The 25,477-nt window shown below is 41.6% G+C and overlaps 1 protein-coding gene across 1 annotated transcript in view; it reads left to right on the top strand.

Annotated features, from left to right (window-relative positions):
* VPS41 (VPS41 subunit of HOPS complex) overlaps positions 1-25,477 on the top strand; it is an 876,961-nt gene that overhangs the window by 207,875 nt on the left and 643,609 nt on the right. Inside the window, exon 4 of the mRNA XM_086964855.1 lies at positions 18,117-18,194. Coding sequence (XP_086820981.1) covers positions 18,117-18,194 — 78 coding nt within the window. The remainder of the gene's footprint in view (positions 1-18,116; positions 18,195-25,477) is intronic.

Here is a 25,477-nt window from a genome sequence, read left to right as displayed (position 1 = left end):
GCGGGGGTAGAGGAGCGGCCGGCCTTAGCCCTGGGGCAGAGAGCGACTCCGAGAGGAGCGAGGCTCTCAAGGGCAAGAGGGCAGGCTGGCTCCCGGGTACCACGGCCCTAGGAGGGGGCGACAGGGGGCAGACTTAACCTCCGGCGGGAAGTGATACTCGGCCTCAGGCAGGAGACTAGCCAGAGCACAGGAGAACCCACTGGTCCTGGGGTTCAGTTCAGGAGGCAAGCTCAATCAAGCCCTTGGAGAATGTTTCTTAGCACAAAGCAGCAAAGTCTGTTTAAAGTCTTCTTCCTCTCCTTTCTCAGCAAGGCAAGCAGCAGGCCAGTCCTTTCAGCGTCTTCTTCTCCTTCTAGTCGGGCAGAGGTTCTTCGTGGGGAAACAGGATTCTGATTTACAAGGAGCAGGGCTCCTACTTTTATACAGCATTTCTTTTGTCTTTTCAGGCCAGGGGGGCCTTTGCATAACTTCATTCAGTCTCTGAGCACTTGTTGGGTGTACTTCTGGCTTCTGCTTTCAGTGTGAGGGGCAGGCACATCAGACGCTCCACAGGAGGTGGAGCCAGCATTGTGTAGACAGGGGCAGCCAGGAGTACCTTTTTGATGGTGCTTCGCCCTTCCTGGGCCAGGTGCCGGCTGAGTCATCAGTCGCTCCCCAGGGGGCAGAGCCAGCATTGAGGTGGCAGAGCACAGCCCTATTAAGAGTCCGGGGGGGGGGGGGCACTCCTACCTCCCACTAAGGTGTAATCCTTGCATTCACCACCTGTCATCCCCAGCCCTGTCACTCACACATTCCAGACAGTCAGACAGTCAGATACACATACTAGCAGAGGCGGGCTGAAATGGTTAGGCAAGCAAATGCTAACTTTCTAAAAGTAGCATTTGCAAACACAGGATATTAAAATAAACTTTACTAAAAGATGTATTTTATTATTCTGAGTTCAGGCATACTAAACATGTCTCTCTACCATGTTCCCTGAGCCTGCTGGGATTATAGAGTGTAATAATTCCAGCAGCCCATCTGGCCGAAAGGGAGCAGGTAGCCTTACAATAGTGAAAAACGAATTTGGCTGTAATTCACTATTAGGACATGCCACACACATCAGGGCTTGTCCTACCTTACACTTACAATGCACCCTGCCCTAGGGCCTACCATAGGGGTGACTAATATGAAGTTAAGGGAAGGTTTAGAGGCTGGCAAGTGTGTGCACTTGCCCAGCCAGCATGACAGTACCAGACTGCACGCAGGTTCTGCAATGGCAGACCCTAGACACATTTTAAAAGGCCGCTTGTGTGGGTGGCGCAACCAGCGCTGCAGGCCCACTAGCAGTATTGGCATTTACAAGCCCTGGCACTCCTGGTGCACTTTACTGGGGACTGACAGTAAATCCAATGAACCAATCAGGACATCAATCAGTTACACTTTACATTGGGAGAGCATATGCACTTTAGCACTGGTCAGCAGTGGTAAAGTGCCCAGAGTCATTAAACCAACAAAAACAGGTCAGAGAGAGTCTTGGAGGAAGGCAAAACGTTTAGGGATGACCCTGCCAAGAGGGCCAGGTCCAACAATTCCAAACAGAGCAAGCCTTGGATCCTTCTGTCGCTCGTGCTGGGGTGAGTACATTTCCAACCAGTATCTGTGGACCATCACCGATAGCGGCAGGCTACTCCATATCTTGAAGTGGCACTTCATTTGGTGAATCATGGGGGGAATGTTGAGCTCCCAACAACACTTTGGGTCCATTGTCACTTATACACCCAAGTACTTAAAGTATGGGACACACCTCAGGGGACTCTTGTGACCTTCGCCCAGGTCCTCAAGGGAACCAATAATTAGGAAGGCATCAATTCCCTTGAAGATCTGAGTATTTGCTATAAACCTTAGAGATTTGCATGAGCCAAGGCTAAAAGTCTCAAGCGTTGCACATAAAATAGAACATCAACTGCAAACAGCACAATGCGATCCTCGTGGTTTGGATGCCCCTGCAGTCACCATATCTGGGCATCGGCTCTCACCCATCCAGCTAGTAGTTCCATTACTGGGGCAAAGAGAAGTGGGCCTAGGCAGCAAGCCTGCCTGGTATCTTGTTAGTTCAGGAACGGTGCAGCCAAGGCCTTGTTGACCTGGACAGTAGCCCAGGGTAGATTGTGGACGGTGAACATAGCACCTGAACAACGGGCCCACGTTCATCTTTTCTAAGAGTGCATGCATAAATGGCCATTCCACTGAATCAAACATCTTCTCAAAATCAATTGAGACCAGCGCCTGGCAAACATGTGACAGCAGTGCCAAAACTAGCACCTCCTGGAGACGTCTGAGGCAGTGTTGGGTCCTCCAGCCACGCATAAAGCCATTTTTATCTCAGTGCATGAAGGATCAGATAGCCCCAACCAGACAGTTGACCATCAGTTTGGCCAGAATTTTCAACTCTGTGTTAAGCAACAAAATGAGCCCATAAGAGGCATACTTGAGCAGGGCCAGCCCTGCTTGTGCAGGACCATGCTGGTGGCCCCTCACAAATCATATGTTTGAATTTTCATCCAAAGGACATCTTCAAACACAACTTTCAGTTGTGGGCTAATCTGGAGGCATAACGTTTACAGAATTCAATTTGGGACCGGGAGCCATGCTTCCGGGCATATCCTCGATAGTTCCCATAATTTCCTTTTCGGGGATAAGAAGGTCCAAAGTTGAGCACCAATCTGGGGAGGGGGAGATCACTGTAGATGGGTTTAGCATGTGTCCCCATGATTGGTTCATAATTTGCATATAACCATGCGTAATTTGTAGCAAAGACTGAAACTATCTCTTGGGAACTGAAGACCACACTCCAGTTGGGGTCCCATTTACTGGGATGAATCAAGCCTCAGCCTGTCCGGTTGAGAACCAGTATATGAGTTTGCCTGCCTTATCCCCAGCATTGTAATCCTACATTTAGAGGCCAAAAGCACCATATTGATCTGCTTGCAGAACTTTGTTTTTAGGGTCTCCCTGGTCACCTCCAGACGTCTAAGAAACAAGGTATCCAGTATAACCCTTGTCTCCAAATCTCCTATTTTGCACTTCAGAGCGAGATATTCTTGTGTCCCTCCTTGTTGCGGGTGGTACTGTAGGAAACGGGTTCCCCAGATATCTCTGCCTTAAGGGATTCCTATAGGGTAACATATGAGGAGGCTGATCCCCTATAGATTTCCAGGAACTGGCCTATCTTCTCTTGGAGCAACTCCACAAAGCTACTGTCGAAAAGAAGGAAAGAAGCAAGGAACTCAGGCACCAATTGGATCGGCTGCACTCCTTAAGAGTGGGTACTAGCTCAGTGGGGGAGTGATCAGAAAGGCATCTGGGGAAAATGGTCAAGTCTATGTCTTGGATCTGGCCAGCTGAAGTTAGAACGTAGGCTAGTTTCCGTTGGGAATGGTGTGAATAGGAAAACTATGTGTAAATGTTGTCCTGGGGATGCATAATGCACCAGATGTTGTATAAACCCATTGAATGTACCCAGCCCCCAAGAGATGTGTTACGAATATGAAAGGATGTACTTGTGAAGTTAAGTCAAGCATTGATGAGGTAATTAAAGTTTCCCCCCATTATGAAGTGCCCCTTCAGATCCGTCTCTAGCAATTCTGAGAACCCCCGGAGCATGTGGTCCACCAATATACCAATAAGGGCAGGATGTTGACACTAGGAGTGACCATGACCTACCCTCCACTATGCCAGTAACCACCACCCAACTCACCAGAGGGTCGGTGGTGGTGCCCTCCAGCTCACAGGGAAAGTTTCTTTGGAGCCAGACCGCTGCCTCCCTTAATGCTGTGGTGAACTTATGCCTGCAGAGAAATTGACAATTTGTGCCTAGGAGGTGTGTCTCCTGCAGGAGCAAAAGGTCAGATCCATTTCTTAACCTGCATTAGGACGGCACCTCTCTTAATTTTGTCATATAGCCCATTCTCATTCGTATCTTGTCTGACAGTTATTGTTATCTCCTATCCTGAAAAACTTGGGTTGCAATCATTGTGTGGCTCTTTGCTGATCTCAGAACTGTTAGATCCATCTTTTTATGACCTATATGTGTGATTGTGGATTATTTACTGAGGAGAGCATCAATGCCCAATTAGGTAAATAAGGTTTCAATGTGAAAATCTTGGTTTACCTCTGCTAACTATGTCAGAAAGTGATAGGTTTTTTTGGAGGCAGGATGGCGGACGCTTCTTTGTCCGAGTGAGACAGGCTTTCTGAAGCTCCTAACCAGCGGAGCCCTCCCCCTGTACTTTTTCGTTTACTTGGAGGAGTATGAACGGGAGAACGACTTAAGTCATTACAGCTTTCTTGATCTTTTGCAATTTTTCACCTTCTTGGAAATGCTAAAATAATGCTGAGCGACCTGTTTGGAGACCGCATATATCGACAGACAAAACGACTATACCTGTGTCTGGCGCGCCGATCTGCATCACTTCGCCTCGCGGATTACTCCACATACTGCTTGCCGACTGCAAGACGCCGCATCAGTATTTGCCCTCTACCACTGTCCATAATTGCCGATAATACTCCACAACACTCGAGGAGGACACCAACTCGACTCTTGGAAAACCCGTGGCGGATTCCACTGCTCGGCTTTTCGTGAATAGGTTCAATGGCCCCTAAGAACCCTACGGTTACCGCTGCGGCAGGAAAGGGGAAGGGACCATGTACCCGGGCTACTGCGTCTATAGCTACAGCGGCTAATATGCCTGGGGTGACGGCGGTGACGGCGCTACCTGTGGAGCCCTGTTCAGCAACCAGTGGCGACATTATCTGCACCCTAGAGGATGAAGTAAGTGTGTGTGCTGTGGAGGAAGTGACTAATAGAACATTGTGAAGAGGTAGATCGTCCTCTTTGAATTTGGGCAGCCCAGTTAAAACTCTCAACAAGGGGGGGAGCTAATACCCTAAAGATTTCTGGTATGTTTACAAAGAAAAATCAGTCCAATGGCAAAACCCCTCTACCAGAGTTATCAGTTGTTTCTAAACCAGTGACTCATGACTCACAATTCCAACAGATAGTGACCGCTCAGCAAAAAATGCCAGAGGTATTGGCCACTAAGGGGGGCAAAACACTCTCATCGGCAGAACAGGCTGCTTCTAGGTCGGAGACTTTACAACAAGGTATCTCTCATGTTGATTCTGGATATTCTGCCGGCAAATTTTATTCAATGTCAGATCTATCGAATCTATCCGGCACCGAGAGCAATGATATTGACTGGGCAGATGATCGGAGTCTGTCTAGCTCCATGCCTTCAGAGGAGGATGAGGGTAGCTTTATGGAAGGTAGCACAGTTCGTAGGGCTTCGCCTGATGCACGCGCTTCTCCTTTTGAGCATTTTGAAAATGATGTGCCTCCCATGCTCTCTCTCCCTCAAACTAAGTTGATGCCTTCAAGTGCGAATGACAGAACCTTACTGCCTATCGACCCTAGAAGGCTCCCTGATAACCGCATATCTAATACTATAAATACTGATTCTCACCAGGGGGACGAAAATGTGTCTAAAACAGTCTGAAATTACATTGGCTACAATTCTCCAAGTTATCCCTATGCACCGGTAGGAGACAAGGGCAGAGGTCTTGCGAATACAAGGGGCAGTACGTAAGCTTCAGAACACGGTACGGCGGGTCATTAAATCAACCAATGAACTGACTTCACGTGTTGCAGAGACTGAATCTAGGATCTCTACAGTTGAGGATGAGATGGTGCAACAGAAAGCAGAGGTTACTGCACTAGCCGCTCTCAGAGATGATGTCCGTTGGAAGCTGATTGACCTGGAGAACAGATCAAGAAGGAATAACCTTCACGTGCTAGGAGTTCCCGAAGGTTTGGAAGGGAGCAATATCCGGCAATTTGTTCAAGACCTATTCTCCGAAGCCTTTCCTGAACTAACCCAATGGAAGTGGGAGCATGTACTGCAAAGAGCTCATCGATTTCCATTCCATAAACGTCCTGGCAATAGCCTTTCCGATGTGAAGCCGAGAGCAATCCTGATCTGTTTAAACAACTTTGTGTTACGAGAAACACTATATGACCTGGCAAGGCCAAACCGCAGAAGGAGGGGGAAGGGTATAGAGTTTTTTATTCGACCTGACTATTGCCAGGCCACAGTTCAACAAAGATGGCATTTTAGGCAGTTAATACCCAAGTTTCAAGCTAAGGGAGCATTAGCATTTCTTTTAAATCCTTCCACGCTAAAGGTTGTGTTTAAAGAGAAAACGTCTTTCTTTTCGTCAGAGATTGCTGCAAAAGATTTCCGAAATGAAATAGCTTAATAACAGTGACTTGGTCTAACAAAGCTATATGTAATGAATCTAATTATACATTCCTAAATTTTCTCTTCTTAGCTCTATATCTAAGGCTATGCTCTGATCATGTCTTTTTTTATCACTATTTTCTTCTCTTTCTTCTGTATTGTTCTATTTTTCAGGGGGGCGGTGTAGCTGGTGGGGGGGGGGGCAGGCAGCTTTTCTCTCCATCACCATGGGGACTGACCAGTCTCTTTGTCTCATGTGGGTGGTTACAGGGTGGGTGGGGCGGGTCTCTGAGGGTGGAGGGTTGAAATGGGGGGTGTGATGTGTGGGGCAAGGAAAAACAGCAAAGGAATTTTCTGTATAGAGTTAAATATAGAACTTGTAGACACTGTGAACTTACATCATTGTTTTGTAATAATTGAGGTTAATATGCTCTTTCTGGCTCTGTATGGTGCATTCTGTTTTGAAAATGGGTAGACTTAAAATTTGTTCATGGAACATTTGTGGCCTAAACGACAAAAGGAAAAGGGGTATTACGGCTTAAATTGTGAAAAATATCAAAATAGATCTCTTGTGTATTCAAGAAACTCATATCAATTGGAATAATAGGAAGTGGTTTTTAGATCTTGGTCTTGAATTAGTAGGTTGTTCTCGGCAGGGTACCACTACAAGAGGTGTTGCCATATTAAAAAAACATGGGTTGGGGCAGTGTAGACGGGTCAAAGAGGATTCTTTTGGTCGCTGGGTAATCGGTGAATTATGCTTTGAGACTTTAACACTGACCATATGTACTATTTATGGTCGTAACTCAGACGACCCGGATTTGCTGGACCAGTTAAGGGTAGAACTTGCATTATGGCCGTCTCCTCTACTTCTTTGTGGGGATTTTAATATACATATAGACATGACAATTGACATCTCCAGTGATTACATTTATACTGGCAGGAAAAAAATGTATTTAAGGCCACTAAAGGGATTGTGAATGAATTTGGGTTAACTGATATAGGATTTCTAAAGGGAGGAGGTTCTCCAGGGAGTACATTCTATTCTGCACCGCAATAGGAGCATTTTCATTTAGATTTTTTTTTGTAACCACTGGATATGTCAACACTGCCCAAAACATCAGGTTTGAAATTCTCCCCAAAATATTATCTGATCACAATCCTATTATTCTCAATTTGGATATTAACATAGACCTTCTCTGAGGCCTTTTGAGCTTAGACTACTATTTGATCCTCTTTATATTGAGCACATAGGGAAGTGGATCCCTGAATTTTTTAAATCAATCATGGCTCAGCGTCAACTGAGATGGTTTGGGATGCTTTTAAATCTGGGGTTAGGGGAGAAACGCTAAGCTTCTTCAAGAAACAGCGGGACATTAGGAAGACAGAAGATATGGAGATGATCAAACTGCGAGATATTGAGATTGAATTGATGACAGCTTGTAGTGGAGGGTTGAATATCGATCAAATTGTGAACAACTTAGCCATACAGAAAGCAAAAATATTCCAAAATTATGCCACAAGATTAGCTTAACAAATCGCAGCTTTTAGATCTGAAATGTATGAGGTGGGAGAATATTCAGGGAGACTTCTGGCGAAAGACTCCGACAGAGGGAGATCTCTGTAAGAATTGATAGTTATATGGATGACTCAGGGCAGCTCCATGACACGCCATCAAAAATATTAGGGATTTTCCGTGAGTTTTACTGTAATTTGTACATGGAGGATACTATTGGGGAGATTGAAGGAAGGTCAACAAATTTCAGTCGGCTCTTACCTAATACTACTCTATCACCAGAGGAATCAGTGCAACTAGATACCTCAATAACCTGGGAAGAAATTGAACTGTCTATAACCTCACAAGCCTCTGGTAAAGCTGTCGGACCCGACGCCATTCCTCTCGAATTTTATAGGACATTCCGTAAAGTTCTTAAAAAAGAACTTATTGTGCTTTTTTTAGAGGCTCAAAAAGGGAAGATACCACCCTCTTGGCAGAATTCAGTTATTATTGTTTTTCTTAAAAAAGATAAACCACCTCAGTCAGCCTCTTCATACAGGCCCATTTCGTTGATCAACGTGGATAGCAAAATATATTCGAAAATTTTAGCGGCATGGCTCTCTGGAATAATCTCACCTCTCGTTTCGAAATTTCAGCAAGGGTTTATACCATCACGCGATACAGCTGATCATATACGCCGCCTAATTACATTTATTGATTGGGTCCAGGCAACTAATTCCACAATAGGAGTGACCCTGTTGGATGCTGAGAAAGCATTCGACAGGGCCACCTGGGCATATATGTGGGATTCTCTAACCAGAAAGGTATTTGGTAATGGTATCCTAACAGCTTTAAAAGCCATGTATTATTCTCCCAGTGCTTCAATTCGCCTGGACGCCCAAACATCTGCCCCGTTTCCAATTACTTGCGGCACACGGCATGGGTGTCCGTGTTCACCTTTACTTTTCGCTTTTTACATAGATCCTTATTTAAATCGTTTAAATGGTGATATAAACATTAAACCTATTCATTTAGCCCATACAGACTATCGCGCCTTCGCTTATGCAGACAATATAGTTGTTACAACTGATATAGGAACCACATTACCTGTTATAGACAACCTTGCGGCACAGTTTGGTTCCTTTTCAGGAAACAAGCTGAATTTATCCAAAACTCAGATCCTATTTGTTGGCGATAATCCTCCGCCTACAATAATAACAGTTCCTGAGGTTACCTATTTGGGAATCAAGATATCACTCCCAGTTTCCAAAATTCCTGAATTAAATATGAATCCTGCAGTGGCCAAAACTCATTTGTTATTAGAAAGACTCAAACATCTTCATATGTCTTTATATGGTCGAGCCAACGTGTTAAAAATGTTGATACTGCCGAAATTTCTATATATGTTCCGTACAATACCCATTGAATTTCCTCCTGCATGTTTTAAAAAATTAGAGATAGCAACTACTAGGTTTCTGTGGAGCTATAAACGCCAACGCAGAGCCCATAAAAAGATGATTCTTTCTAAAGAGCGTGGGGGAAGGAGTATCCCTTATTTTCTTTTTTATTATGTTGCCGCTTCTTTACAATTTATTAGTCCACTTGTGGTCGGGGACAAAGCATCAATTCCTCTGTGTAACACTCCATCGATATATGAGTTGGCAATGGGCGAGGGGATAAAGGGATGCTTATTAAGGGTTATGGAACCTAGCTATTTTAAGAAAAACAAATTTAAGATTCTTACAGCGGCTTTTTTGGTTTGGAAGATGGTTAGGAGACATCTAGGAATCTTAAAATATAATGTATATACACCATTTTTCGCTCATGATTTATTGCCCTTTATTTTTCGAGATCGTATTACTACCATATGGAGTATTAAAGGAATATGTTGTATAGGGGACTTGTTTAAAGATGGGCATTTAATTTCGTTCACGGATCTACAAATTGTTTTTAGCATGTCGAAATTTGATTTTTTTAAATATCTCCAAATTCATAGCTTTTTTCAGACCGTAGGGTTAACAACACAACATCAGATTTTCAAAATTCCCCTTATTGAAAATCTGATGAAAAAACATCAATTGGTACTCTTTATCATTGCCTGCTACAAGAGTTTCCGGATGATCTGGAAACTTGTCAAATAAAATGGGAAACTAAGCTTGGGATATCAGGAGTTAATATTTTGGAATCTATTATGTTTGCAAATCGAGTTCTCATTACAGGGATGATATCACAGTATTATATGGCTATATATGCCTTTCTCTTCTTCTGCGTATGTAATCAAAATACTTAACTTGAATTTGTATATGCTGTTTTTTTCCCTGCAAATAAAATGAATTAAAAAAAAAGTGATAGGTTTTTCATATGAGAAGTGTCATTAAAATATTGAACCAGCAACACAGCAACATTGAAATCAAGAAACCAATCAGTAATCTCCCCAAAACAGTTTAGTAAAAGAAGACATTTAATGAGTACATTTAGATAAAAATGAAAAAATCGGATAAAGGGTTCAAAGATCAGAATTTCTAATGAAAATGGTAAAATAGTTCCATAGAAGCAATGATGTTGTAAAAGTCCATGATACTGCACATCCATTACCAAAAGCTACATAAACTTGACGTATTCTGGAAAGGAAAAGTAGGACCCACCTGCGGTATTAGCCCTTGTAATTTCCTGTCCCATATAACCAATTGTTAAATAGCCAGTAAAGCCACCCTGCTCAAAGCTGCTATTATTAGGACATAATGCCCTCACTAACTGTTAGGTGATAAGGTGACCCCTTCAGCCAATGGAACCCTAGTGTTAGGTCTTGGGTTCCCATTGGCTGAAGGGGTCACCTGATTACTAGGGCTATGAACAAGGCCAGGCTTAGGGCGTCTCAGCCCGGGCGTCGAGGCGAAGGGTGGAGAGGACAAGGGTAGTTGCCCTTTTGAGCCTGTTAATAGCGGAGAGGACAAGGGTAGTTGCCTGTTTGAGCCTGTTAATGGTGGAGAGGACAAGGGTAGTTGCCTGTTTGAGCCTGTTTGAGACTGGTCGGGACTAGGGCCAGAAATGCTGCACACACTTACACCAAATGTACACCACGCACAACACTATGCACAGATTAATGTACCAGCATGCACCACCAACCCAACCAAACCACATCTACACACCCTACTATCCCAACTACCACACATATCCACCATCACCCACAAACAGTACACAACTCTATCCTATACCACTAACCAATACACTCCTCACTAACACAACGCCAATCAACACCATACATAACTACATCCCATTCAGACACACTCTCCCTGCTGTAATTTCACATAACAGACCACCTTTTATCACTAACATATAATGATTCTTCCAGCAGTTGTCCAACAAACACCCTCCTCTCCCTTCTACCATAATAACACTAACCCACAACACACACACTACACACCACCACACTTTGTAACTCTTGAAAGAAACCAGTCTAAGATAAACACTCACCTCTACTTCATTCCCTCCTACACACGACATAGACTCTACTCATAAACACATCACCACCCCCTCTACGTCACAACCTCCTCTCACAAACAATACTACACAACCAAATCCAGTGCATGGAAAATATATATCAGCACCCCTTTTCACTACACCTCAAAAGCAAAACATATCACACACACCAGCACAACAAGATCTTCAGAGCACCATACCCCATAATACTTACCATCACAAAATGCATACACATACCCACCTTTCAAACCACATAAAGGAACAAACTCCAATGCCAAGCTTCCACTCTTCCACCACACCTAACACAGATAGAGCAATAAAGCACCTCTCTTCTAACCGCCTCTCATCCATTGGACAATTTAGAACATTACAACATGACCCACATTCTACACCACCTCCCCTGACTCATACACCTTCCGCCTTAAACACACGCAAAAAATATGAGCAACATGCCACACCTCACAACTTTGCTTCCCCAAGTCTACCTCACAACAATGTTACACCACAAAAGCAACACAGCACTCCAACTCACTCTCAAACACCATCTCCAACACATACACATGCAGACCCTTTCAAATGTCTTCTTAGCATGCTGGATGAGGAACACGATGCAGAACAGCTACACGATTGCTATCCTAATACAGCTAATACCAGCACTAAAAGCACACCTGCTACACACCCACACAATACTAATCACTCTTCTACAAAACAAAGTCCCACTGTCACCAAAAGCCACTCTCTACACTGTCTACTAATAAATGCTCGATCCCTCTCTAAAAACAAGCATCACATCTATGACCTTCTCACTGATGCAAAACCAGACATACTATTCATAACCGAATCATGGTTGGGAGAGGATATGGCTCCAGTCCTACATGAAGCCATTCCTCTAGACTATCAAATAATCACCCAAAATCATGTTGCCAAAAAAAGGTGGTCTAGCTATTGTATTCAGGCAAACAATACATATCACTAAAGTTGACAACATCTCCATAAAGAATTGTGAGGCTCTTCTAACAAGATGCAATCCTACACCGTCTTCCACCTGTAACTTCCTGCTCCTTTACAGACCTCCACCTAGCAAGGCAACATTCCCAGACGCACTTCTAGACACAGTTTCAAACCTAATAACAATACACTCCAACCTATGTTTTCTGGGTGACCTCAGCATTTGGTTTGATAAAACCAATATGACCCATCCAAAAACAATAATCACCGGCCTAGACACATTGAACCTGCATCAGATTGTTCACAATCCGACACACACCCCTGGACATATCCTAGATGTCATTTTTGCTAATACTGAACTAGTTACCTTTCAAACTATAACTCCAGTCACATGGTCAGACCACCACTTGCTTGCTTTCCAACATAAAACAACACTAAGCGACTCACCTAAAACTACCTTACATCCATCCACCTATCGGCCGTGCAACAAACTCAATTTGGAACACTTGGAACCACAACTAACATCCAGTATAAATCTGGAAACCATAAATTCTGTTCAGAATCTGAGTGGTACAGGAAGCTTTTGACATCCTGATACCACTCAAACTCACACAACAGAACAAAGGAAAAAAAGCACCTTGGAGAAACATCAAAATAAAAGACATAAAACAACAAATTAGAAAGCTGCAACTTACCTGGCTCAAAACAAACGCCAAACAAGACAAACTTCACCTACAGAAAATTACCAGATTATATAAGTCGGCTATCAAAAAAGCTAAGAAAAGGTACTATTCAGACAGAATTCAAAATGCTAAATGTGCAAATAAAGAATTCTATAAAATACTCCATGAATTTCGAAAACCACATTGCCTAGAAGGAACTCATCCTGTTACTCAAGATTTCACAGACAAACTGGCAAATCATTACACGGACAAAGCAGACACGTTGGACTCGTACTTACAACAGAAACAAAGCACCAGCACTAACCCTTGTACAAAACAACTATCCAAGAATGCTCTAATCAAGCCTCTTCGTTCCTTCCAACACATCTCACACAATGAATTTATGGGGCTAGTCAAAGCAAGCAGGCCTGCCGGCAGCCCTTCTGACCATTGTCCGCCACAAACTTTCAAGACAATTCTTTTAACAACCTCTGCTGCCATTCCAGTAAGAAGAATCATCAACGATTCCTTAACTACTGGAATTTTTCCACACAAACTCAAAAACTCATACATACGCCCTTTACTGAAGAAAATAAACTTGGATCCTCTGAACCCTGACAACTACAGACCCATTACAAATGGACCCTTCCTGGGCAAACTGATAGAAAGAGCAGCGTTCACCCAGATGTCACAATTCATTGAAGAGAATGACATACTTTCAGATTTTCAAACAGGATTCCGTCCGGGAAGAGGAACAGTATAATAATGAGGCTTTGTAATAAGAAATGTACTTTATACAGTTTTTTTTTAAATATGAACTTTTGCTGATTATGTATAATTTTTAATTTGCAGATTTTATGGGATGGTTGTATTGTTTTCCTGAAGAAGGTGGCTATATTATAAGTGCCCACCGAAACGCGTTGATGCTCAAAAAGAAAGGAGAAATACTTTAAGTATTGAGTGACAACAATATTGACGCAAAGCTAAATTGGTCTCACATTTTACATTTTTCCAAGACTTTAAGCACCTGTACTAGTAGAGACCTTTCACATGTCCCTGTACTAGTCTGTTGTCATGGTTATTCTGATCTTTTCCCATCACAAGAATGTCTCACATTTTGTATCTCCTTGCTTACAAATGGGAATTTATCTTTCCTTTTGGCTTGTCTGTCCCTTTCATATGTTTTTAAGTGATTTTAATGTATTGTGGAAAGATTTGATAACTATGAACCACATTGGTTTTTTGCTTTTGTTTTGAATAAACTGTGAAATATACTTTCTTGATATAGGTTTTTTACATTGCCTCTTTGTTTATTACATGTGAGCCTATTTTGCTGTGGTTTGGGAATATTTGCGAGTGTATGCTGTAGAGTCAATATGCCCAAGGGGAACTTTATTTACTGACATTTCTCTTTAATATAACTACATACAAACTTTTATTATATCACTAACCATGCAAGACAAGTTAAATGGTCTCTCTCCAATTTGTTTGCAATTGCATTGACTATATTGAATGTTTTGCTTGATGAACTGCATATTAAAACATCCGCCCCTCGTATTTGGAAACTCCCATTATGGCACATGCCACTGACATGGGGTTCTTTACCTAGCATGGACACCACTAATGGGGCAGTCAGAACGATCTTGTAAGTAATTGATCTGCTCACCAACTTTGTGGTCTCAGATCATCGAATTACCTATATGAGAGCACCTTCGAAAGGATTGTGGTGAGCATCTTGCAAAAGATGGTGTTGTTGAGACATATTTCATTCCGCTCTAAATTTTAAATGTGTGTGTTTTGTTTTATTTTTCATATTTTGTTCTTTCCTGTGGGATTTTACGATGACCAATTACCAGCATCCTTGTGTTTCCTTGCCCTGTTCACCCTTCCTCACAGTCACAACAATACAATGTAGAAAGGAATAATTACTTGCACCTCTGGTGTACCCCACATTGAGAGTGTATTTTCTTTAATACATGTACATAGTTACAATGTTAAGCCCCACATGATTTTCTAAGTAGGTATGTTTGGTAGTACAAAAATTAGAATGTACACTGATGTGATATTTAAATCCAACAGCATTGATGAAGCTCTGTGGTCAATATACCGCAGTGAAACATGAGCCTGCTGCCCTAACTTCCCCAGCAATGTCATATTTTCTAAAAATAAAGGTTCATGTACATCTTCAAAAGATTTTGGATGACTGATTTCCCAATTAATGAAAAATACCTATACTGAGATTCCTGTGTCTGAGTTTTGGACTTACATTTTCTCAAACAAATGATCAATTCGAGTGCAATTTTCTGACCTATAGAATATATCCCCTCTTCAAGTGGGTGCTAGACTCTCTTGCCAGTCTGACCCTAGTAAATCCATTGCTATTTTTTTAAAATAGATATCTTGTTCATACCAAATTGAACTGAACCATAAAACATACTAGTCCTGTTTGTTATGCCAATGAAAATAAATATGGCCCAATTTGTTGCGTCATTTGCAACAAGGATATTAATAAACTCACCATATTATTATACAGTGCAGAGGTCAACTTCCACGTTATTACTATAACACATTATAAATAATGTGAGAAAACACTGCCCTATTCAACACGATTTTAACTCGGATGCACCAGTTTCACTCCTGGTTACTTGGCTGTGGTTAAACAGTCTCATATGTAACTTATGTTCCTGATTTCATAGCATGACTGTGGCCACGTTAGTTTAGGGCTCGCTTAAAGATTATTGGCCAATCATTAAGCGAACCCTAAATTAAGGTTTTGGTGGCTTCCTTTACTAAGGATCGTCCTTTTGGAGTATATGATAACCTTTTTTCATACTCTTCTATATTCTAAACAAGGGGGGCAATTCTCTAGTCATTTATGAGTACCCGAAGTCCTTTAACCGAAGTACAAATTCAGGTGCCCATCAATGCCGTACTGAATTGGCCCCGTTTATGCCAATCTGCAAGAGTAAAAGCTTCTTACTCTAGACTGCGCAACTGGATATAGTCTATGCAGTATAGCATTTTGATTTCTTATAATACTCACTGTACTGTTGCTGACAGCAGTGTACATGAATACTGATTATATATGTGTATATATATGTATTCATTAATAATGTGGTTTTAAAGGAGTCTGTCCTTTGGGGCTAATTCACTAAGGCATTTTTGAGTACGTGAAGTAGTGTTCCTGTAGGGCCACTTTACCTACCCATAAATGTCTTTGCGAATTGTCCACAAAACATTTAAAATGGGATTTTGTTTGGAAACGCATATTCAATTAGCATACGTAGAATGACTGTGTCTTCTTTGCACTTTTATTAAATGGAGTTACACATCTCGTAGCTACTTCATAATGGCATTGATCGGGATGTGCAGTAGAACTCCTCTGGTATTATTCTGCGTATTCATAAATGTTTTGTGAATTGGACCCTTTGTGTTTACCATAGTATATTTTCCTACTCTTTTTTTAGAAACTGGTCTCCCTAGTTTAATTGCTTGTAAATTAATAAATATTTGAAATGATCCGGTCTCTACATTGCCGTGGTATTCACCTGCTTTCAGACATCCAGCTCACTGTTAAATAACACAAAAAAATGTCTCCAGTCTTTTCTGATTTCTGGTCAACTAGGCTTGATATTTATGGAAAGAATCAATATTGTTAAAAGCCGGGGTGCTGCGGCCTTCCTGAAGTGCTGCACTGACAACACGCTCTCTCAAAATGAAAATGGATTGTGTGCTTTCACTCAACCCTCCAGAAACAGTATCCGGGAAGAAAAGTATGGTCCTAGGACACACTTATGTCTGATGAGGACAATTTGGCTTTGTTGGAAGTCTCTTAGCCTGTCTTATCTCTTCTGACTAATTTCCCCTCCGAATTACATTTTTTTCATCCTCTCTCGGTGCTAAAGCATCATATTTTCAGCAGGCTTGCTGTCTGAAGCGGATGACTAATCGGCATGGCACCTGGTGCATTCAGGCAGGCCTGTGCACTGGAATAGTCATACCTAGTTATGTCTGCACACCTGATGTTTTATTAACCAGTATTGATTTTTTTACCCGGGGGACTTTTTTTCTTCCTGAAAAAGACAACCTTGCAGGAGTGGAAGGCATTGCAGGGGATGAATTTCTAATGACACCCCCTTCTCTCCTCTTTTTTCCCCCTCCTTGCCTCTTTAATATAGCTTCATATTTTAAGTGCCGAAACTGAAATTTCATTTTAAGCAATTCCATTCTGATAAATCCTTTTAAACCTTGACTTTCTATAAGGTTATTTTTTGTACAGATTGTGCTGCTTGACTGACGCGCTTAGGAGCGCCTGTAAATGGGAGCATTTCATTATGGGTTGCAATGAAGCATGCGGGCGTGCAGTGATACACAAAGAGTGCCCCAGTTCTGGGCCGTTTTAGCAATGCCGTGAGAGGAAGCAAGGGATGAACACAAACGAGGGCCTCTTGTTTACGGTTACTGCATGGTGGTTCAACTGGCAGTTTTCTGCAGTCTTCTAGAATAAAAAATGCGTGCACGGTGGCAGATACTTGGTATGATAGGATTTACCTCAGAGGGTTACCCACAAGGCGATAAATGAAATAAATTCATTTAGAAAATATTAATATACGACATTGGCTGATGAGATGCTTTTTTTTAGTGAGAGAATGATGCATTGGTTTATTTAAGGTAGATTTTTTGCTGATTAAGTTTCATCGGTGCTCCGCATATCTTTGTGATTCCTTTATATATTTCACTTTTTGAGGACATTCACGATAAAGGCTTTTTGTTCATAGTTTTCACAGCCCGCACAGCTCATCTTCTTGGCATGTACTTATTAAACATGTCCGACTCCCCAGGCCGTTCACCCTCCTTCAGTTGAGTGTGGGATACACGTTGGAGGTGCGGCTTTGCACAGTGTTTTCTCCTGTTCTGAGGCTTCCTGGGTCACGCCGTTTTGTGGCTCTTGCGTTTTAAGCTGCTTGCTTAATCCAGGCGCCCGGTGCATCCAGCAGTGCTGCCTAATTAGCCAGCGGAAGAGTGGGACATACGTGACTGAGTATGACAGCTGCGTCAGCTAGCTCTGTGAGGCGAGCTTCGAGCCGCATGTGTGCCTCGGAAGGGGTCAGCTTTAAAAAGCAAACGCGTTATTCCAGGCTGCGGCTATTACACCCTAATATATTTCGGATGGTTTCAAATGTGTGTTGTTGTTGTAACTGTGTGCACATATTTATGGATTCCAACTGTCCTTTTGTTTCTCTTTTTCAGTTCTTGGCACTGGGGACGCATAATGGAAAAGTGTATCTACTCGACGTCCAGGGCAACATCACACAAAAGTTTGAAATTGTAAGTACAGAAAACCATACTGGAGAGCCTTCCATGATGGTCGTTTCTTTAGTTTTGGTTTTTATTGAAGACAAGGAGACCAGCTTGTAGCTTCTCACCCCAGCTCCACTTATCAGCTGACTCCTCCCTCCAGAACATGCCACAAAGGAAGAAACCCACAAGGACCTCACAGGATCTGTGCCGTGGGCTGCACCAAGTGCAGTAGTTCACTATGCATCTCACTGTTTTATAGTGCTTTCTTGAACAGCACAACCACAACAGCACTTGAATGAAGCCATATCAAATCTATTGGGTATTATATGAGATAACCTACCCCCCAAACGTATATTATAAGAAGTACTCCAAGTCAACAATAAGTTCTGTGGCCCTAAAGAGGCACAGGGCTGCAAGTCGAGTATATGGTCAAAGTACTCTGAGGTAACTTGTAGTATACTTTCCATGTATGGTTGGGAGTATTTTATTGCTCACAATAGTTTTTAGATGTAGCCATACAGCATTCAAATCCACAGACACCATAGCGCCTATCTCCATTCACCGGGATCACGTGCTGTCATAGAATACTAGTCAGTAGGCTACAGGCCAGGCACAGTTACGTGATCAAGTCTGTGTGACAGCATGTTCCACCATACACTCTTAATGTAAACTCGCTATAATTCTGCCCATCTACTGGACCAAGAGTGAACTCAACTACGAAATGCTCTCAGACCCTCACATGCAGCAACAAACTAGCATTACCACGGAGCCTATGCCTTGCAGACACAAACACAGCCCATTCCTGCAGTAGTCGCCTGCCTTCACACAGCCGATGGGTAGAGTAGTAGAACAGAACAAGGCACAAATTCCAGAGTAGCACATTCCTGCTACTTACTTCAGAGTGCTGATAAGCTCGAATGCCTCTACAGTTGAAGGCAAAGTGTAGCGCACAGGTTTGAAAACACAGGGGACACTGGGGTGTCCTCATGCAACCCTTGTTGCTTTATTGACACCTGACAGCGAGGCGTTCTTAGGCTTATCTTCACAAACCAACATTACCGCCCCCCTCCACCACCAAAACCAAATCCATAATAACCTCACGGGAGCTGTGTCAGGGTCTGCATCTATACCGTAAATTACAACACATTTACACCGGGAAAGCAAAGCCACACACTATTTTGACACTTTAATTTACTGGGGCTTACTATTGCAGTTTTAAAAATTTTTGAGGCGATCAGCCACTATAGGACAGGTGAGGACTTTGGAACAGAATACAGTAATTGTTTTCTGCACGAGTTTCATTATTTTGACTCATCCTGGAAACGCAAGAATGTTTTTTATTTATCACAAATCTCTCCAGTGATAACAATTTGTATTTACTATATTTCAAATTTCTGAAGACTCCTTGATCTTGTATTCTCGTCTTTCAAAAATTTACAGAATTTGGAAGTAGGCAAGCAAATAATGTTAGCATTCAAAAGAGTTCTAATAGTGCCCCACCACTCTCCTTTTCCCTATCTTCCAACATGATTGCTAAAGTCTCTGACCCAAATCCGAAGAGCCTCTCTCTCTCTAAGTTCATTTTCAATTAACTATTTAAGTTAAAAAACACTCAATGCCATATAATTACCATCATATTCTTGAAATGAACTGTGTAGTTGTGGAATAAAATTCAACTTTTATTTTTATTGTACAAAGGATGTAATTCTTAGTTGCTGTGCGTATCCGATGTGATTGGTAGTTCCTAAGTGAAGTATCAAGAACCCTTTGCACTGGCATTTGGAACACGTAAAATAATAGTAGACTGGTGCTTTTTAAGTTTACCGTACCTGTGCGCGTCAATATGCATGATTTAGTGCAGATCTGTTTTCCCAAAAAAACGTTTCCAAATGAAGGTGCAATCACAGCAGCCTGGTGCAACTCCCTACGAAATTTAGTGTTCACAACTGCAGCATTTGCGTGATGCTGTTGAGCAAAACATAGTTCTGAATCAAGAATTTACACTCTTAGGAGGATCTTATAACACTGAACCAATGAGTACTACATTTAGTTGTTGAGGAAACACAACTATAAATATCTTGAAGATTCATTGTTGAGCAAAAGAAGATTTAAAATAGAAGTATTGTGTTAACATGAACTAATTAGTTACTAGTGGGGCTACCAGCCAGGTGTTCATGGGCACATATGTATATTATCAGATTGGTGCAAAATTATTAAACATTAAAAAAATGATATTAATACTTTGATAAGTGAATGTTGGGTTTTATTTGAAATGTATTTTTTTTATTTACATATATCTATGGTGGTACAGTGTGGCACGTTTTTTTTAAAAACATATTTGAAGTATTTCGTGTTGAATTGAGTACCCGTGTATACGACCAGGCTGGTTAATTGTTTTTCTGTCACGTGTAGTCACCCTTATATGCAATGCAGGGCCAGATCTCCCAGTCCTCCGGTATGCTATGATAATGGCACACAGTTGTACACGGGTCTCCGATATGAAACATTTGGGGCACTGCCTACAGGCGATTTCTAAAATTAAACTGCTCCAATACAGATTTTTTTCTAATAATAGCTAAAACTTGCCATTGCACAGCACTGCGAGTACAACAAGAAGGGCTGTGCAGGTTCGGCCTGTCATTGCTTTTGTCTGATGAAACATGGGTTTTGTGGTTGTTCCTAAATAGCTTACGAGTTCTCAGACCATGGCGAGGGCAGCTATTTTCAGTCTGTTGTCATTGTCAGCCTTACAGAATGCCCTTAGAAAGGGTACAGCACCATAGTCGACCGTCCCAATTTCTCTCATGCGTCACATGACTCATTAAGGGACGCATACGCACATAACGGTACTTGTGTTGCCTGTGCTGATTTCCACCGCGTGGCGGTGCTGCGTCTGGATGTTCTGTCTCACATTAAAGTCTTTCAGGATAAACCACCGCAAGTTGTTTGTCGATGACGCTCGTGGGATTCAGAGAGGTAGATAGATGGTTCTCTTGACGAGGAGGTCAGAAACGTAAAAAACACAGAGGCGGAGGCCTGGAATGCTAGTTACACTCGGACTTTGTTGTCAGCGGGGATATGAATTATTTCAGCTCTTTTGCATATAGAAAACATTACAACCAAAGCTTCTTTTGTAAGATATCACAAGGTTTGTGCGCTTATTTTTTTTTATATTTTTCAGTTCCACTAATTAATGAACGTAATTTTTCTGCAAGCGTCCGTGTTGTCGATTTTATGAACTTTTTGAAATAAAAAAAATAAATCCCTGTTTTCTAAAACAAGAATCTGTGAGTGTACTGTGATTTGTATTCTCCACATTTTGCTGCTAGAAAAATGCAGTAATCAAAATAGTTTCGTATATTAGTTTTACATAGCACGCAGTACCATCTGAACCGCGCCTGTTTTAATTTTAGGGTGTGAATTATGTTCCCTTTGAAAGGTGACCATTTATTGGCACAAGAGAGATGCTTTTCAAGTTGCAGTTAGTTCCTTCTGCTTCTGATGCATTTGCTACCTTTATCTGTCAGTAAAGAACTGCAGAAGGATATTTTTTGTGGACATGCAGGATTGTTATCACGCAAAAACAAAGAAAGTACATGACATAAGAGAATATATTTTGATGAATTTAGCATTATTAATAAAGTGTTCACCTCATTTCAAATTTGCTGCACCGATAGGCCGACATTTTAAATATGATAACGATGCTGAAAGTTTCAAATTGAACACACATGCATGTAATTTATGAATGTAGAGTAGGTAAGTGATTACATGTAATCAGTTATTGTTGGTTCGTAGTACGCGGATGGCAGAGGGCGGCTTCAAAAAAGTGCTAAGAGGGAAAGAAAATAAGTTGGGAGATGAAGAAAAATGTATTCGAACTTGCAAGTGATTAAAACTATCCGTGGGTGCCATACTTGAAATAAGAGAGCCACTTGCTTCTATCCTGGAGTGTGATGGTAGTCATGGTCTTTTATTCAGTTGAGATATCATTTGATAGCTTTGGATTCATGCATACATTTTTCTGACATCAGTTTTATTTTTTTCACGGTGGAGAGACTAGAAAACATCCCCTGCTGGATTGGGTGATCCTGGTCAAGTGGTTCCTTTTTATGTGCACCCCCCCTGAGATAAATCTTGCACTCATTTCGAATGCCATCTTGGGTTGTGCAGGTAAGGCAAATACATTTGGCAACTGGAAGTAAATGGAGGATTCTGGTTGGATGTGATCTATTGGCTTCTAACACAAAATAGACGGGCAGCCTGAGTTTGGACAATCTGGAGCTTTCGATCACTGCTGATGGAGTCCAAATTAATGGTCAAAGCATTCTTATTAATGTTCACTGCCATGATTTGAGGTAAGATCTAGCAGCTTTTCCCTGAGTCCATTACACTCAGACTCTCATTACTAGTGGCCTATGAAATAGTCTGGATTTTCCCCACCTTAGGACTTATCGATACCGGGGATATTGCTATCTTTGAGGGTGGGGAAAAATAGCCGATCATGAGTTGGAAGAGCATTTAACAAAGTGGGATTGATATTTCTTGCTCCGATTTCCTTGCAGTTCCTCCTTTTGGGCCTCACTGTCGCCCAGGATCTTCAGCACCATTCAGCTATGGAAAACTCAAGGCAAAATTAAAAAAACATATAATTGTAATGGGGCTGGTGTTAGTTGTTACCGGCGCGATCAGTATTACATGATCACTCATAATGAGGTCCTCATTGATGGCAAGCTGTGTAGAAAATTGGCACCATCCAGCCGCGGCCGGCAGTGGGAGTACCTGCAGGGCGGTGACGTGGAAAGGGGGTTGGGGGGTAGTAATGTATGGATTACGGAGCTTCCCAGGTAAGTAAACATTTAAATAAATACAAACAAATTTTGTTGAGTGCACTGCATCCCCAAATGCGATACAGTGCGCGCAACGAAATTCGTTTTATTTATTTAAATATTTACCTACCTGTAAAACTCTGTAATCCACACATTACTGCCCCCACCCTGCCCCTCCCCCTCACCACGTCACCGCCCTGCAGGTACTCCCATTGCCGGCTGTGGCTGGCACCATCATGTTTTATTTAATTTCATCAAAATAAAATGTCATTACTTTGTGTAAAGAAACACAGTTAAGAGAGCAACCTTGCATAGAATCTGCATAAGTTATGGTACAGGCTAATTGATATGTTTATTTCATCATGACAGTGAATTCACTGAGAAAGAAAGGGTATCTAAGGATCTATCTGCATCCTCCTAATAATAATGATACATTTAGTGATTTAAATCCTGTCAGAATGTGTAGTATTCCAAGTATAAGAGGTGCTATATATAGTTTAAAAGTAGAGGAAACAGAATTTGGCAGCATAAGGAAAAATAAGTATCTTAATAAATTGATACTCCGTAAGAGCAGTCATTTGTATATTATCCGGGAACTGTGACTATTTTTCTTCTCCAGTAGTTGTAAAACCCAGTCCAAGAGTTGAAGGGTAAAGCCATCAGGAAAAGTAGCATTGGAATATAGGGGTTGCGATTATGGAGAAGGATTTCAGGAAATTCACTGAGATGAGCTAAAACTTGTACTTTTGACTGCTTTAACCATGGCAGCTGTGACCCAAGAAAGATGTCTTATGCTCAGATATTTGAAATACTGTTCCTGTTTTTAAGTGATCACAAACATAAGTATCTAAAATGATTCCCAACAATCTCCAAATATTTAATAATACTGTTTCTAGCTGTGAAACCGGCCTTCACCGGAGAATATGGATGACCCATGGTTCAAACGCACATGGATTTATGGTTATCTGTGGTTGCCAGTTCTGTTGTTTTGCCATTTATGTGTGTTGGCTGTTGTAAAATGTTATTTTTTTAATCATTTGACCATTTGGATTGCCAGCTATGCTGAAAATCTGTGATCTTGGTTTATATACTGCTCTAATAGGTAGTCTGGCTGACTTAATAATTGGTTCCAAATTTCTAACCATACCATGCTAAACACTACACACTCATGTTGGTACATATACGATGGGGGCGGAGCATACTGTTCCCATGATCCTATTACTTTTTGACCAGAATTCATTAGGGTTAAATGAGAGGTTCAAGGCATTTCCCATCTACTTTCAATTTGATGTGCTTACAATTAACATTATAAAAGCGAAGCCATGGCAATCATAATTTTAACGGTCTGTTGTATGCCTAAACTTTTATTAGATTAAAGTCAAATGTAATTTTTTGACTTCAAAATGAGCTTGGGAGTCTCTTTTTACATATAAATAAGTAATGTGATTAATGTGACCCGTGCATTAGGGGGCTATAATGATTAGTGTGTAGGGCACTCATCCTAGCCAGTAATAAGTGTGTACCATATGAAAGTTTCAAATATTTTAACTTTTACTGCACCAAATTGGTTTCTGATCATTAGCATGCCCATGAAGAATTTAGAAGTTCATGTTTGCAGAACGATGGTAGGCTGTTAAAAAGCAATCAATTGATTAGTTTGGAAAATTACCTCAAGTCTAGCTAGGTATTGTCAAGACTTTTCTAATTTTCATATTGGAAAAAACAGCTGATACATTAGCCCACTGGTTCTATAAGGAGTTTATTAATACACAAATAGTTATTACACTTTGTATCCCAAATGTTGTTCTGTGAGGTTTTTATCATACGTCTCAGAAAACCTCTTGTATTTGTCATTTACCTCTAATATGTTTAAATCACTCGTTAAAAAATCGTTACCAAAGTCAATACTTCTGCCCTTTCGGGCCTATTGCCTTTGTCAATGCAGTTAGCTGATGCTGTGTAGCATCAGAAAAACTAACATGTTACAAAACTATGCTGTCAAGCCATTGGGAAAAAATAAGTAAAAGAAGATATTATGATGCTACCCCTGTTGACGTTCGCATCATTTTGTAGGTGTATGCATGAGTCACCATGCAGAAGCACTCGCAGACATTGAGAAACACAGGTGGAGGGGAATGAGTGCACGAGGGAGAGAGCAGCACAAATCCTGGGGATGGGGAAGTTTGAGAGGGAGAAGCACATAAGCAAGAAAAAGCAGCACATGAGGAAGAGGGCAACACGGAGCGTAGGGGGCAGGTATTTGGAAGGGGAGAAGCACATAAGGGAGAGATCCGGAAAACACTTGCACTCTCATGTAGTGCTTAACCAAAAAGAAAAAAAAAGTAGATCCCTAAATGTAAGCAGTGGATGGATACAAGTCAGCCAATGAAAATAATGGTAAAGAGGGTATGCTCCAGACAAGGAACAAATACATGAATAGGAAAGCAAGTCATCAAATAAGAAGCAAGCATATGAGAGTGATAA

Source organism: Lissotriton vulgaris, chromosome 4_1, assembly GCF_964263255.1.
Source record: "Lissotriton vulgaris chromosome 4_1, aLisVul1.2, whole genome shotgun sequence".
NCBI lineage: Eukaryota > Metazoa > Chordata > Amphibia > Caudata > Salamandridae > Lissotriton > Lissotriton vulgaris.
Note: the sequence above shows the minus strand (reverse complement) of the source record. Positions and strands in the feature narration are given on the sequence as shown.